General features: G+C 32.4%; 1 protein-coding gene across 1 annotated transcript in view; it reads right to left on the bottom strand.

Moving 5' to 3' along the window:
• The window catches only part of Pde3b (phosphodiesterase 3B), a 143,801-nt gene that overhangs the window by 14,627 nt on the left and 111,659 nt on the right, over positions 1 to 17,515 (bottom strand). The window contains exons 7-12 of the mRNA XM_019206193.1: positions 15,909 to 16,119; positions 15,076 to 15,149; positions 10,019 to 10,161; positions 8,782 to 8,919; positions 7,738 to 7,849; positions 5,802 to 5,915 (exon numbers count right to left, since the gene is read on the bottom strand). Of these exons, the coding sequence (XP_019061738.1) occupies positions 5,802 to 5,915; positions 7,738 to 7,849; positions 8,782 to 8,919; positions 10,019 to 10,161; positions 15,076 to 15,149; positions 15,909 to 16,119 (792 nt within the window). The remainder of the gene's footprint in view (positions 1 to 5,801; positions 5,916 to 7,737; positions 7,850 to 8,781; positions 8,920 to 10,018; positions 10,162 to 15,075; positions 15,150 to 15,908; positions 16,120 to 17,515) is intronic.

The following is a 17,515-nucleotide window of genomic DNA, read 5'->3' on the forward strand; positions in this document are numbered from 1 at the left end:
CCTAGAGATAAAAGAGTTGGTTTTTTTTTTGAAGAAATAAAATTAATAAACATTTAGCTGGGCTAAAAATTTTTTAAAGACTCAAAGTCAGAAAGGAAAGAGAAAGCATAACTGACACAAAAGAAACACAGAGGACCATAAAAGAATTGGTATCACAAAAGAAATCTTCTAGAAAATCTATAAGAAATAGATAAGTTACTAGTAATATAAAACTTACCATGACTCAATTAGGAAGAAACAGATAACAGACCAATAATAAAGAAATTGAATCAGTAATCAAAAATCTATCAAAAAAAAGTACAGGACCTGATAACTTAATATCTACCAAACAGTATATATTGAAAACATATTCCAATAAAAAGTACAATATCAAATCTTCCCAAACTCTCCCCCACAAAAAAATTGAAGAGAATTAGCATTTAACTGACACCAAATCCAGGTAGGCATATGACAAGAAAATTATCAGATCAATAAATTCTGAGGGTATAAGGTCACTGCCACCATTTTCCCCCCAGTAAAATCAGATCCTTGACTTGATGGAATATTATCGTTAATAACCTGAGAGTATTCATTCAGTATGTGGTAGATAATAATAGTGAAATACTGTACACTAGGAAGGTAAACCTATACCTGGGATAACAGTGAATAAAAAGGACAGGATCCAATGTAATGAACCTACTACCAAATGGCTGGTTCCTTAGGGAATTGTTCTATATCAAGGACTTACCCTTGATCTTTTCTACTAGCAAAGTAGGCACTTAGAAGAGGCCTGGCCAATTCAGCTTTGGTGAGAAGAAACCTATGGTGTTAAGCCCATATCTAATCTCTATTTTTGCTGTCTTAGCTGTTTGTAAGTTCACTGGAGAAGACACGGAAAGAGACTTAGTTACCATGAGAAGACATCATTTTGTCCAGTTGATTACTGAAAGCCTCCTCTACAAAGAATGACTTTAGTCAATTGGTCACAGTTCTCCAGAAAAATAGCACTATCAAGATATGGGGAGTTGGTGGTCAATTTTAAAGAAACTGGCTTGCACAATTAAGGAGCCACAAGTTCAAAAGGAGGGTTGTCTGGCTGGGCAGAGATCCAAAGAAGAGCTGTTTTTGCTATTCAGGTCCAAAGGCTGTCTAATGGGAGAATACTTTCTTGCAAAGGAGAGGCCAATCTATGGCCTAGTAAGACTTTCAACTTATCTTATAAAGACCATTCACATTTATCTCAAAGTCTACTGACTTACTTAGCTCAGTGGTTCGGTGGCCTGCCTTGCAAGCGCAAGGACCCAAGTTCAATCCCCCGTACCAAAAAAAAAAAAAAAAAAGTCTACTGACTTAAATGTTAATCTCATCCAAAATATACACGCAAGGAAATACCCAAATGAATGTTTGGTGAATTTATCCAGGCAAAATGACACATAATGATCATCACAACATGTATTCAAAGTATCCGTCATTCTGTACCCACTCTGTAAAGTCTAGACACAACCTCTTTCCCAAGACTCAGTTACCAATTTTTAAATTGGTTTTTTTTTTCCTCCTCATCATCCACAGAAGCATCCAATGGTCATAAATAAGCATAGATCCTTTGCTCTGACCATTTATCTTTCCAGGTCAGGTGAACCAGGCGATTCACTCCTTGAAGTTTGTCCTCTGGTAGGGATTTATCGTCCCCTCATTAAACACTGGTAAAGCCAAGGAAAGTATAGTCACGTACTTTCAGAATGCACAGGCACACGAGAAGGAAACATCTGTAAACCAGGTGTTTTGGTCCTTCTTCAGTCAGATGGTCATAATAAGGAAGGCCCCATGACAGCAACAACTTTGGATTAAGAAGGGTCAATGTATTAGATCTAGATGTTATGAAAGTCTGAACTCATGCTTTGTGTTTTTCCAAGCAGTTAAGTATTTTATTAACACTCCCTTTTAGTGATTGAGATCACCTACACAAGCCAATTTCATATATTTGAGGGTTAGATAAAACCAACTTCATTATAGGCACATCTTGTGGTAACTTAGTATTCATGGCCAAGTATTCAAAGTCTACCAGAGTACTGTAGTAAAACAGCATTTATTCAAAGGAAAATAGTTATCTGAGAAAGGTGATCTGGCTTTGTCTCAAAACCTGTATATCTGCATATAAATCTCCTGTAATGGTCTTTGAGAGGCTCCACAGCAGACCTCTCTCTTCAAGACATACTTTTAGTACTATTGGAAATTATAAGGAAAGGGGACAGAGCAACTACAAAACATGAAACTGTTTCACATGCTTCTTATATCCTGGATGGCAAATAAAAATCTATAGCCTCACAGTTAATGGATGGAAGCAACAGCATGTGGTGTATTTACCTCCAGAATCCAACAAGTCCTCTAGGTAGAATATTTCAAATACAGAAAAATCTTGGTTTGTGAGAAGAATTTGTTCTGCTAGTAATCCAAAGCACTTATATATCAAAGCAGAGAGAGAGAGAGAGAGAGAGAGAGAAACCACTTGTGATCATGTGACATTGGGGCATGATATACTACTCATATTACAAGATATCACTCATACACTACTCATATTGAAAAACATCAAGTTAAAGTTTCTTACAAATATTTGCTTGTCTTACAGACACATGCAAACCAGTTTACTCACAATCCAACATTTGACTGTGTATCAGTTGTCCCTCAACTTGAAAAGAGTATCTCAACATGTCTTAGACCACTAGATCCCTAGTAAACTGCAGTGAGATGATAGATTTCTTAATTTTTGTGTAATTCCTCTCACCTCATCCTCTGGTATAGTACTTGTTACTAAGGCAATGACATGTTACTTCCTTCAAAACAAAGCTATTCATCATTATCTCATCAATGTAGTGAATCACCTTGATAACACAGGATGAAGCTAGAGCAGAACAGAGAATGGAAGTTTTGACATCACTCACAACTAAAAAAATGAAAGTATAATGCATTCTTGTGGATTTTGCTTTCTACAGATTTTGCTAACAGGTATGAAGAAAGAAAAACTATTCTCTAGATCAGTTGTTATGCACCAAATATCAAGTGAGGCTGATTTATTAGCCACTTAACAGTTCACTGTGAGCTCCACTTGGGCAGCACGTTTATGTACTGACTATCCTGAGCATCAAACACGTGTCGTTTCAATCAGTCAATTCTTGTATTGAATAAATTTTAATAAAACCTTCACTCTTATATTTCTTGTCATATTTTCTTATAATAATTAACAAAAAAATCCAATTTTTGTCATCCTATATTTAAATAATTGGACTAAGTAGCTAAAAAACATAAATCACATTTTTTTTTGTGCTACCGGGAATCGAACTCAGGTCCTTGTGCTTGCGAGGCAGGCCACCGAACCGGCTGAGCTAAATCCCCAGCCCTATAAATCACATTTTTAAAAGAGCAAATGAAGTCTCATCAGATTAAATTTTGCATAATCCATTATCATTTTACAGAAACTATTTGTCTTTTATAAAAGTCATATAACCAAAATGAACAATAATAAGATGAAAGCACCATTCCTTCTACATGTATTTGACAGCAACATTAATTTTTGTAATTCATCCAGGAATTTGGTATTGTTTTTGGTTCACCGTTTTTCAGAATGAGGCAATACTAGGAGATTTCATTTGACTCTTCCAACAATTATGGTCCTCTCTCTAAAGACCAAGGAATCAGTGAGGGTATTGCACCAGATGCTAATATGTTTACTCAACACGTGCATTCAGAAAATAGGTGTGGTTCATGAAATGGACACAGGCCATTAGCTGAATTCCATAAGCTCCTCACTCTGGCTAATGGACCACATGGCATTTCATTCTCCCGGAATTAGTGTTAAAATATATTTCTCACTATCTTGATAAAGGCAGACACTTTTTAAAGGAATAGTGAGGTTGAGAAGATGAAATACAATCACCCCATTTCAGTAAGCTTCTGGTGCTTGCTTTACAGTACTCTAATAAATTCCAACAACTCAATGTCATTTAATATCCACGGTTCAGACAACTAATGGTACAAACTGGCAGAACTACTTTTGGTTTCTTAACCTAATACAGTGCATCCAGAATCTTAAGTAGATATGCCCAGAGCAATTCACTATTACTTTCCTTTCTCCTTGATCTAACACTCTTGGATCTATTCCCACACATATTCCTCAGGCTCAACCAATATGTTAGTAAATTATTCTAAATTATTAAGATATGGTACTTATTTCTCTAAGATCCTCCAGGATTTGAGTTTAATTTTGTATCTCAAAGAAATGAGAGGTAGTAGGGTTCATTGAAAGGTGAATTAATGTTTCCCTGTGTGTCAAAACAATCCCAGATAAAGTCATTAGAGGCTGTTCAGGCAAGCAATAGAAGGAGAAATGACTGCTTTTCAGCAGTGAGGAAGAGCAGGATTTAAGGGATTCAGGGAAATAAAAATTACTGAATTCTATTCAAATAATTTCATTCCTATTTTCCAGTTTGTTTCTTTCCTAATCAATAACCTAATTCTAACACTGAAAGGCCTTGCAAGATCACATAGTCAATATACACTATTTCAGGCAAGTTCAGAATCAGACATTGAGTTGTTTTCAAAAGTTATGATGTACAATAAAAAACAAAGGATTCTATTAGGTCTAGCAGAGAAGTTGTCTGGCCTTCTAAATATTATTTGAAATCTTAAATTTGTTGTTCTTTTCTATTAGCTCTTCAATGATATCAGAATAAGCCAACACGTCACATAATCCTTATGTTCTGTTTCCAACAAACTTTTCCCTTGCAATAGCTGCTTGGTATCACAAGCCTTGTTTTTACAGATACTTTCTGATTCCAATATACTATGCATAAGAATTCTTAACTTTATGGTAAGACCATGGAAGTAAGGAACAAGGGAAATGAATCATATACTGCCTTGGGGAATGCCTAAATCACTGATAACAAACTGGTATTAAAAATAAGACCATTAAAGAAACTGCCAGTGAGAGCTGCTGAGAAGGAAATGCTAATTCCTGAGAAACAGATCATTAGAAACCAGAGAAAAGAGGATCCTTGTTATATAGTAGCAGAATGTTTAATTTGTACTGTAATTATGTAGAACAAAAACTTATAAATGATCAATTTAGATATTTTGCTGAGGAAATTTCCCAGCTAAGGGTGTATACCAAAAATGAGAATATATATATATATATATATATATATATATATATATATTTATTTCTTATGGCCTGGTTTCATTTTTGGTGCTGGGGATCAAACTCGGGACACCTTGAGCTTGTGAGGCAGGAGGTGGAACCACTGAGCTAAATCCCCAGTTTGGTTTCTTATTGCTTATTGTGAAATGAAAGAAAAGAAAAAAAGCAATGAAGAGGTGCTAAACAAAAAAGAACCAGAACTTAATGAGTTGTTAAATTCTCAGCCTATTCAGCTGCAACAAATATTAAAATGTAAATGTTTGCCAAAGTTTCTTAATATCATCACTTCAATACTTATGTGACTTTTAACCATTTTTTTTTAGTTTTGTATGGTTATATATTTCAAACATAAATGCCTGATATAAAAAAAAAAACCAATAACAGAAGTAAGCAAAGGAATAATTACCCCAATATTCAGGATAATAATTCATGTTACACTAAGTAGTACTGAATCTTAACAACTTTGAGGATGGGCATCAAGTTTACATATTTTTATATTATTATTACACATCATAAATTATATAATCTTTTATATGTACCAAAATGTACTTAAAAATTTAAAAGAACAGAAGTAATGACATATCTTGATGTATTATTTCTAATTAAAAGAAAGATTTATAAGAGGAAGTACCTGTTTCATTTCCTGATTCATGACCACTGTGGATCTGCTGTAAGCCAGGAATAGGCCTTGTTGTCAGATACCAAACTGCATGTAGGACATCTGTGGCATGTATACGATTGTGATCTAAAGTGTCCAAAATATTTTATAGAAATGATCATTCTGTTAGGCTTCTTCTGAGACATTTAAAAAGTAAAGAACTTTCTAGTCATACAACATTCTAATCAATAATTCCCACAATTGTATTTAGTTTTACCTAATTTTAAAGAATCTTTGATATGTTAAAAAGTTCTCTTTTTAAAACTTTCACATATAGCATAAAAACACAGTAAAGGGTCAAAGAAAAGGCAGGGGAAAAAAGATAACTGGAAAATTTTGTCTTTTAAAAATACCTTGTGGTGTCTGGATTATAGAGATATAATATAGAAAATGGTTTTTACACACAGAACAGTTATAAATTCTGGGTGCTTATGCTTTCACAAAAAAATTTTTAAATATGAGAAATACTTATCTATCGGATTTGGTACATTGGTATGTGAAAGCATCCAAAATAGTGTCTGACATCTACTATATGATAGCAAAAAATTGGTTTCCTGTAATACCACTATATGCAAAGGTAATGTTGCACAGAAGTCAGATGGACCTAAAAGTGAGACCAGCTTTGCTATCTAGATTTGATATATTTCTAAGTTTTTATTTCCCATATGTAATACAATCTTTGAACAAAGATTAAATGAGATAACCTACATGAATATGATTATATAGTCAAAGCATATATTCTAAAAATCAAACACATCAGTACATTAATGAATACCTACATTATAGAATTAGCAGATAATACAACAGTACATGTTCATGCTGTAGACATGACATAGTGTCAAATCCATTATGAACTCAATAATATACTTTTATTGATGATATACCATGTGATCTGAATTCTAATATCCTTCTCATTGATCACTTTATATTATTCCTTGGGGGTAGGCACTATTATTTTTATTTACAAATTTAAATTTAGAAAAGTTAGGTTCAGCCTTTTTGCTTAACTAGTATGTTCTAATTAGAGCTTAGAGTGAAGACTTCTTACCATCTTTCTTTCCATTCTGCGTCCCTTGAAGAACTTTGAAGCATCTCTACATTCAATTCATAAAATTCAACCACTTCTTAAATGTACAGTTTGTAAATGAGTTATAGTATATATAGCTCACTTTAAATTATTAAATATCATTACTAATGGATTATGATAGTTTAAGAATAACTTATTTTCTATATAGTTGAATTCCCCAATAATGTATCCACATAGAGATCTGTAGAATGCTTCAACATATAAATCTGTAATTTTCCTACTGTGAAGTTTAAATTATATTCAATCCCAAAAAAATAAAAAAATTATTCACTAAGTTAGAAAACAAAAACAAATTCTAGTAATGAATTTTTTTGAACATTTAAAAATGCACAATTTTCCTACACTTGACTTGGTATTATTAAACATTTGAAAAGGTACTCAAATATTTATTAACATGAAATGTATCATAAATGAAAAGCAGATTATAAATAGACATCAATAGTATTGGTTCACTTTACAAAATATAAATTTATGTAAGGAGAAAAAAAGGTATATTTATAAGATATACAGAAAAATAATAAGAGCAGTTAACTGAGTTTTTAAAAATCTCTATTTAAAAATTTCCCAAACATAAACTTGTAGAGCTAGTACTATATGCCTGTAGTCCCAGTAGATATTTGAGAAACTCAGGCAGGAGGATTACTTGAGGCCAGCAGTTCCAGATAAGCCTGAACAATGGAGTAAGATATCATCTCAAAAAAAAAAAAAATCCCAAACACGTAGTTTTAAAAGTGTTCAAGGAATCCTCCGAAGAGAAAGATAATAAAAAGTTTCAAAATCAATACTATTTGAACTTAAATAATAAGATATTTTAATACTTACAAGGAATATCTCGATAGCCATTTTCTAATGCACGAAAATAGTTCATGAACTGCTGAGTGGGAATTTTAAATATTTCCAATAAACCAGTGTCTTGAAATAAGGTATACATAACCTAAATGTCAATTAAAATAAAGTTCACTTTAAAATCAGAATTTCTATTTGTAACTGAGTATAATATGTTTTGTGATTTGAATTTAGGAATGTTAATCATGTGAATGTCTTCAATTAATAAAAAAGGAAGACATCACATTAAAGCCCATGAAAATCAAAGAAAGCTTACTACACATATCATATCCCAATTTTTAAAATTGTTATTCTTCTCTTTAGGTTTCTATTCATAATTTACTGAAGGGTATTATGCATTCTATTCCAATTTAGTCCTAAGTGTTAAATAAAATAGTCTGAAAGGCATAATATTTATCACATTTTTGTCCCTAAGGAAGTCAATGAGCTGGACCTGTATGTCCTTACATAATCTGGCTATAGGTCTATGCATTTCAAAAATAGGATGTTAAGGGCTCTGGACTAGCTCAGTAGTTCTTCTGCCTGCCTTTTTTGCAAGCACAAGGACCCCGACTTCAATCCCTGGGACCAAAAAATAAGAAGAAGATGTAAAAAGAATTAAATAAGACTCATATTTCACAAAAGTAAATCTGATACTTTATGCGGACCTATCAGGTAAAAAGTTAAGTCTGGGTGGCAGTAAAATGGAAGTATTTTTCCATGGTTCTAAACATGTGTTTGGCATAAAGTACAGGAAGAGTAGTTGAAAAAAATGAAGCTTAAGTTTCATGTCCTTTTCACCTCAAGAGTCAAAAAAGTAAATATCATTTTTTTAGTTTAAACTAAACTCCATTAATATACTCAACTAGACTACTTTTCATGTATATATAATTGGTTTTATATATTTAGTTGTCAGAAAAAAATGAGCAATGTCATTATGAAACTAGTACCTAAACCAATATTATATTTAGAATTTGCTTCATAAAACTTTCTGAAGAAATTAGTTTATAGTAAAAAAAAAGCAGAGATTTGAAAACAAACCTGACTGAGAATCCTTCCTGATTTTTCTCCCATCTTTTCTACAAGCTCAAAAATTTGAAAATTCCAATTGCTCATCTTTTCTATCAGTGAGTTATAATCCTCTACTAAAGTCATGTCCAGTGACGCTTCCTGTTCAACCTGTTCAGAAAAAAGCAACAAAAATTTTATCTTTTATAAATATTGTTAAACATCTAAATGATAACACTTAAAATTGAAGATAAAAAATGGCCAGTAGTATTTATTATAAGGTTATCTCAAATGTACTTTTATCTATATTTCTTGGATCTTCTTTTTTTTAGAATGCTATCTCCAGACAACTATGAAAATGTCTGTTGGCATCTATGTGTTACTTTGATAAATAAAAATGCCCTGTTTTCAAATCAGTACACAAATCTAAAATCTATTATTTTCATTTAAAAAGTTACAAATATCAAAGGATGAGAGAAGAAAATCATCTTACTGTACTGGGATTAATGTCCCCCAAATAGTAGATGAGATTATTTCCTAAATTTAAATTTTAAACATGAAAGGACACTAAAAAATACTATTTTAAGTAGATTATTTTCATTACTTTTAAAAGACTCTGCACATATTCTCTATAGTTAAAAATGTACAAAAAACTATTATCGGGATAAAAATATATCTACTATAAAACTAAATGTGCTTATTTAAATATGAATGCAGTTTGTTGTTCCACAAGTTTAGAACTAGTCATTATTTATAACCCAAGTATTTTTTCAGTTGTAATGACTTCTCAGTAAAAAACTGTAAAATACTATTACATTAAAAATCTTGTTCTGAAAGGAGCTAAAGGTGTAGGGAAGGTGGGATGGGTAGGGGAAGGGTAATAAGGGAAACGAAAAAAATGTGAGATAATGAAAAGATGGAAATAAAGTGTTTGTAGATGGGGAGGGGAGGAGGGGGTGAAGGGAGGGCAGGGGTAAGGGGAAAAAATGAGAATTAAGACTTGTCATGTAAAGGTACAAGATCCCAACAATGAATGTAACTGTACTGTATCCCTAAAATGTACCAATAAACTCAATTAAAGCTGAAAAAAAATCTTGTTCTGGGACTGGAGATTTAGCTCAGTGGCACTGTGCCTACCTCACAAGTACAAGGTCCTGAGTTCGAATGTCAGGACCCAAAAAAATCTTGTTCTGGATGAAAATAATGAAACTAGTACTAACTACAACTATATTTCACCTTAACATAATCATATGGAAAGTTTATTTTTTACATTTGGTTGCTGGGCCTCTTCAGCTAGGTGATTATCACCTTCCAATATTAATTTTCTGCAGGGTCTCTTCTCTGCTTCCTCTTCTTGTTGAGCTTCCAGAAGGTTAAAGGACTCTTTTGCGAAAATAGTGTTATCTTCTTCACCTTTCAAAATACATAGTAATAAATAGAAATACAATTTGTCTTACATGTATAACTTTAAAAAGAAAATGGCTATTGATTAAAAATACTCAGGTACAGTGAACCATTATGAAACTCAAGCACCTTTTGCTTAGGAAATACAGACATTTCACATATCGGACTTACTACATGTATGAGATGTATCTATTCATCAGTGAAAGAGAAGGGTGGACACTCTTTTATAAAAATGAGAAACAAAAACTCAATCCCTACAAATAGGAACTTTATTATCAACTTGTTATATACAATTGCCAACATCCCTGGGTTTTAGATACAAAAACTCTTACGTTCCTAATTAGAAATGAATGAGATTAAGCCACATGCAAGACCACAATATCATGAACTGTGAATTATTTCTCTGCCTCTGTGATAATTATTCTCAAGGTACATGGAAGGGGAAAGCAGCAATGATTGCCAAATGATATTCATTTACATGATTAAAAATGGCCCATTATTCATTCTTATTTAAACCCAAAACAGGAAATTTTCCTAAAACTCACCAACAACAGTTGAATAAATTGTGGTAGATTCCTATAACTGTATACTACAGAACAAGGAGAATGAACTACAATCACATACAACAATATACATAGATGATTCTTAAAATGTAATATTCAATGAAGCCAGGAAAACAAATATATAGTCTGTGAGTGTCTTAAGAAAAAGGTCAAAAACATTTTAAAACTTATACATACAAGTACTGAAAAACAGGAAGATCACTACTTTGAAGGATACAGCAGGAAGGGGATATAAAGGGAAACTCTGAGGTGGTAATATTTAGTCTACCTGGGTACTGAATTCATGGTATATAAAAATTCATTAAGCATCCAATATGTAGAGTTTAAAAATTTATTCTATCTAATGAGAAGAGAGTTAAGAGCACTCATTTGAGTTTCAGAAGAACTAGATTCAAATATTGGTTTTTGTACTTCATGAAGGCAAGTTTTTTTACCCCTGTAAAATATGAATAATATTACCTATCTTACTAGATGTTACACATAAAAGGTGAAAAATAATGATCAAATCTAAGTTTAAAGTACTGAATGTATCAAAGTCACTGTTGACACAAGAAAGTATTATCATTTTGAAAATACAGTTTTTCCAAATGAAAATAAATTACTTTAAAAAATGAAATTTAAAAATACAGTAGTCTTTGCTTATCTGTTTGTTTTTGGTACAAGGGATTGAACTCAGGGCCTTGGGCTTGCAAAGTAGGTAGCGGCATCACTGAGCTAAATCCCCAGACAGTCCTCCCTTTATCTAGTTTCACTTCCTACAGTTTCAGTTATCCATGGTCAACTGTGGCTCAAAAATATTACAAGGAATTTTCCAGAAGTAAAATTCCTATTTTTAAAAATTGCACACCAATCTAAACACTGTCATGAACTTTCAAGCTCTCCTGTTCATCCTGGCCAGAACATGAATCATCCTTTGTCCAGTGTATTTATGCTGCATATGCCTCCACTCTGCTAGTCACTTAGTATTCATCTTAGTTAATCATTCTGTTAGTGGCACTGCAAGGCTGTGTTCAGATAACTCTTATTTCACTTAGTAATAGACTCAAAGCAGCAGAGCAGTTACTGATGCTGACAATTTTATTACAGTATTTCTTATAATTGTTTTATTTATTTTTACTATGCCTACTTTATAAGTTAAAATTTATCATACATGCATATGTGCAAGAAAAAGCAAACTATATTTAGAATTTGGCACGATCTACAGTTTCAGGCATTCACTAAGTCTTGGAACATATCCTTTGCAGTTAAGGGTGACTGTATTGCTGAGGTTATTAACTAATTAAGGCTCTACCTACAATAATATTCTAAAATAGCAATTAATGTAAAAATTGTTGGCATTATCTATTTTAATCATCTAAAATTATAATGCTATCTTTCCACATAACTATAAAGGCAGCTGAGAAATCGTATAATTTCTTTTCCAAAGATTTCCACATCATTACTTCTCATTACACACACTTTTTGGAAATGTATTTTTATCACTCCTCTATCAAGATGGAATATTTATTTATCAACCCCATAGACCAGTGGTGGTGAACCTATGGCACGTATGCCATAGCCAGCCCTTTGCTATCACTGAAAGCTCCAAAAGGTTCACCATTGTTGCCCTAGAATCTTTTTTTTTTTTTATTGAGTTTATTGGTACATTCTAGGTATACAGTACAGTTACATTCATTACTGGGATCTTGTACCTTTACATGACAGGTCTTGGTTCTCATTTTTTTAGAAGTTTTATGGCTTAAAATATTATACTTAGGTCTATTATTTTTAGTTACTTTTTGTGCACACAAGAAGGTAAGGGCCCAACTTCTTTTTGGGCCAAGTAGGTATCATATTGTCCTGGTACCATTTGTTGATAAAAACTATCTTTTCCCCTTTGTATTGTCTTGTCATTGTCAAAAATCAATTGACTATAAATACAGTAATTTCTTTTTGGAGTCTCAGGTTCCATTCTTTGTCTGCTGATATTGTCACCATTATGATAACACCAAAATGCCTTAATTGGTGGCTTTATAATAAGTTTTCAAATCAAGTAGTATAAAGTTTTCCAACTTATTTTTTTAAATCTGCGTAATGACTATTGTAGTCATTATGTAATTCCATATGAATTTTAACACCAACTTACTAATCCTACCAAAAAAATCTGCCAGAGTTTGATAAGGACTGTATTAAATTTGTAGATCAATGTAAGAGAACCCACACTAATAATACTCAATCTTCTGGTCATTATGAAATGTATCTCAATTTATTTAGATTTTTCTCTAATTTTTCTCAGCAATGCTTTATAATTTTAAGCATATGTATCTGTTATTTGTTAAATTTATCCAAACTATTCTTTTGATAATACTGTGGAAATATTTTCAATTTACAAGTTTATTTATAGTGTACAGAAACAGAACAAATTGTATACTGATCTTTAATTTTTAAAACTTTTTATTAGTATATGTTTATGATACATAATGAAGAATTTCCCCTCCTTCCTATCCCCATCACCAGTTCCCCTTATCATCATCAATTTTGTGACTTTGTTAAACTTGTTTATTATTGCTACTAGTACTGTGTGTGTGTGTGTATGTGTGTGTGCATGTGTGCATACATATATGCATGTTTCTTTGGGATTTCTACACAAAGGACCATTTATAATCTGTGAATAGTGATGGTTTCCTTCCTATAAAATCTAGACGGCTTTATTTTTCTTTTTAATATCTGTAGCTAAAATAGTACAATATTGAAGAAAAGTATTGAGACCTCAAATCACATCTTGTTATTCATCTTAAAGAGGAAAACCATCAGTTCTTCTCCATTAAGAATGTTAGCTATGATTTAATAGGGCTGGGGATTTAATTCAGTGGTACTGCCACCTGCCTCCCAAGCACAAGGCCCTGAGTTCAATCTCCAGTACCATAAAAAAAAAAAAAAAAGATGTTAGCTATGAATATACCTTTTGTAAGATAGAAGATCTTCCTAGTTATTCTTAGTTTGTTTTCTAATCACAAAACAAGTATTGGCTTTTACCCAATGCTTTTTCTTCTTCTATTGAGATTATCATGTGAGTTTTTTTCCCCTTTTAGTCTTTTACTGTGGTGGATTACACTGACTGATTTCTGAATATCCAGCCATCCTTGTATTCCGTATTCCTAGGGTAGCACAGGTCAGCTGAATATAGCTGAATTTAGTTTGCTAGTATTTTATTAAGAATTTCTGTATCCATACACATAAAAGATATTGGACTATAGTTTTCTTGTGATTAATTTGTCTGGTTATAGTATAAAGGTAATACTGATCTCAGAATGAGTTGGGAAGTTTCCCCTCTTCTGTATTTTTGAAAGTTTATGAAAGACTAGTCATTACTGTGTAATTTTTAAACCCTTTAAAATGTAGAAATAAAAAACAAGACAAAAATTACTTAACTGACTACTCTAAAAGGATGAATTTTATAGTATGTGAAGGAATTTATGAAAGCTCATAAACCTTCAAAGGGCCTATTTCTGGTTAAACTTTTCTTCTAGAGAATAGTGCTTCAGAGTCTATCAAGTTATGACGAGCCTTCTACTCCAATGTCTAGCTCCTAAAGCTATTCCCCCACAACTGCTGATTCCACCAGTTACTGGCCCTCTGGAATTGAGAGGCCCACTTTCTTGAACTTGCTTTCTCCTCCAGATCTTGTACTAGTAATTCTTGGGAGCTCATTAGTACTTTAATGGATTTCATGGATTAATTAATTCATACTTTAATTAGATTTTTAAAAATAATGTCTTCAGCTTTTCTAACAGCCCTTAGGAAAAGGCTGGCCTGAGTTAACTACTTAAGTATCACTTTATAGGCGGGCCATTGATTTCAAAGTTATAAAACAATTATAACATCATCAACAGTATTTCTTATTTGAGGGTATGTTCAAAATTATATAATTAATCAAATTTTAAAATAACTCCCTTATGCTAGGAAAAATTATGCAAACTCTTCTGAGCCCAGATCATGCAGTACAAATTTCAGCATTATAAATAATTTCACTATTAATCAACATGAGTCATAAACAAACAAGACTACATTCATTTGTACAGCACATGTTCACTTTTCAAAATAACTTCATCATCTATTTTTTAAAATTTCTTTTCAATAACTATTCTGTGAATAAAGTAAAAATATATTATTCACTTTAAAGACTGATAAATGGAGGCTGGGCTATATATAGCTCATTGTTAAGAATACAAGCTAAGCGTGTACAAGGCTGTAGGTTCAATGCTTAGTACTGAAAAAAACTAAAGATGGATAAATGGACATTAAACTCATTTACCCATTTGAAAAAACATAGTAAGTTACTGTTCGTAATCTCAAATATACATTACTTGTGCAATCTCACCTGATTTTCCACTGTGGAGGTCTGCACCAACTGGTTCACATGTTGAAATATATTTTAGTATTTGATTTCCACAGCTTATACAACAAAACAGACAAATATATACATATGATTACAGAGAAAAAAGCTTTGTTTTGTTTACCAAAACCATGGTTAGAAAATCTGCTTAATTTTTAACCAAGATCCCTTGCTGGGCGTAGTGGCGCACACCTGTAGTCCCAGCACTCAGGAGGCTGAGGCAGAAGGATCTGTGAAATCAAAGCCAGTCTGGGCTACAATGTGAGTTCAAGGCCAGCCAGCCTGAATTGTATAGTGAGAAGCTGCCTCAAAAAACAAACAAAAAAATTCTAACCAAGATCCTATCTGCTACACATCTTAATATTCTAATCTCTTTATAAACTATAATCTCTCTTAAATCTCTCTATAAACTAATCTTAATGTTCTAATTTCTCTATAAAGGACACAAACATCTATGTGTCCTTGAAGGATGTAACAATGTTTTTGAAAGTCAACATTGGGATCTGAGGAAAACCCATATTCCTGTCAAACCAGAAATGCTAACACCATTTGAAGTGAGTGCTATGAACAGGGACTAAAGTAATGTCTATTAAAATGATTCTCTATTACTGATATGACAGAATAATATTTCACTTCAGATAGAGATCACTTAATTGAAAATTAATATCACTGAAATAAAGTTTTCAAATAAACAAGTACTAGATAAAAAGATGAGATAGTTTTGATTCGTAATCCAGTTATAAGAGAATTATAAAATTCTAACAATTTATTAAAATAATCTATATTTTGAAACAAAATTATAAAGTTAGGAAATTTACCTGTTGCACAGATTGCTATCAGAATTTCTAAGATGCTGATAAAAATCTGGTGTACTGGGTACATTGCTCAGAGATCTGTGTAGAATAATACTTGGCTTAGTAAGAAAATCAGCAGTGTCAGGAAATTCTATGGGTGACCGATTAGTTAGAGAACCAGCAGACACTAGTCCATGGCTGGGAGAATTCACAGGACTCAGGCTGGGTAAAGCACCTTAAGAAATTAAAAGAGGAGACAGATAAATATATATCCACATGTATGCACTCACTGTATATATTATTTTTTATAAAAAGCATTTTTCTTCTTCAAAAAAAGTATTTGCAGTTAAATGATAAAATGAATTTCTATATGAGGTCTCAAGACATCTTAGAAATTGACAAAAGAGTTGTTATATCCATCATCAAAAATGACTACTGATGCCCGGGGATTTGGCTCAGTGGTTTCACCACCTTGTAAGCTCAAGGGCCCGAGTTCAATTCCCAGTACCAAAAAAAAAAAAAAAAGACTACTGAGTAAAGACAGTAAGAGGACAAAATAGGTAAATATTAAGAGCATGACTAAAATGTATATACTGTATGGAATGAATTTCCCTAATTCATATTGGTCTTTATCGTCTATATTTTGCAAAAGATATTAGTATGATTATTCATATAAGCAAAGTACTTCTACTAAATTGTATTGATTTGATCAATTGAATAACATTCAATTTTATTAAAGAACTAAAGTTCCTAATATCATTAAATTAAAATATAAAATTATATACTAATACAATAGCAGATCCCTTTAAAACATACACACAGACACACACACACACACACACACACACACACGTATATATTCAAACATTTCATGCTCACTGATTCATTCAGTCAACAAATATTTGAAAGCTTACTATATGCTAAGAATATACTGGGTTGCACAAGGCAGAAAAAAATATCATCCCTATATAACTCAATGAACCTAGAACATAATAGAAAACACAAAGAAGTGCTAAAATGTTAAAACAAGAGAGTGGGCACAGTGCTTCAGGACCAAATAGTATGTCTCTCTAATCCAGTTGATTTTTTCTAGAAAGCTTTGGTGAGTTCTTTGAACTAAGACGCTGTGAGTTTACCTGAAGAGAGGTTTAAAACTTTAGTGGTAAATAAATATCCAAGTAAAGTTTGACTCAGAGAGGAAAGCAAATAACAATAATTAAAATATACAGTATTTTAGTGGTAAAAACTTATATGTGATAGAATCCACTTGGCCAGGCTGTGTGCCTGGTTATTTGTTCAAACACTACCATAGACATTGCTGTGAAGATGTTTTTAGGTGTGTATAACATCTAAATCAGTAGATTTTGAGTAAAGTACATTAACTTTCACCATGTGGGTAGGCCTCATCCAATTAACTGAATGTCTTTTGAGAAAAGACTGGGGTTTCAAAGGAGAAAGAAATTTTGACTCCAGATAGCCTTCAGACTCAAAACTGCAACATCAGCTCCTGTTAGTATTTCCAGTCTTCTGGACTTCCCTGAAAATGCCAGTCTTTCTAACATTCAAAATGGTGAGAGCCATTCTGTATCTCTTTCTTTCTCTCTCCCTCTCTCTCTCTCTCTCTCTCTCTC

This window comes from Fukomys damarensis, unplaced genomic scaffold (assembly GCF_012274545.1).
Source record: "Fukomys damarensis isolate Sample0158 unplaced genomic scaffold, DMR_v1.0_HiC HiC_scaffold_16, whole genome shotgun sequence".
Classification (NCBI taxonomy): domain Eukaryota; kingdom Metazoa; phylum Chordata; class Mammalia; order Rodentia; family Bathyergidae; genus Fukomys; species Fukomys damarensis.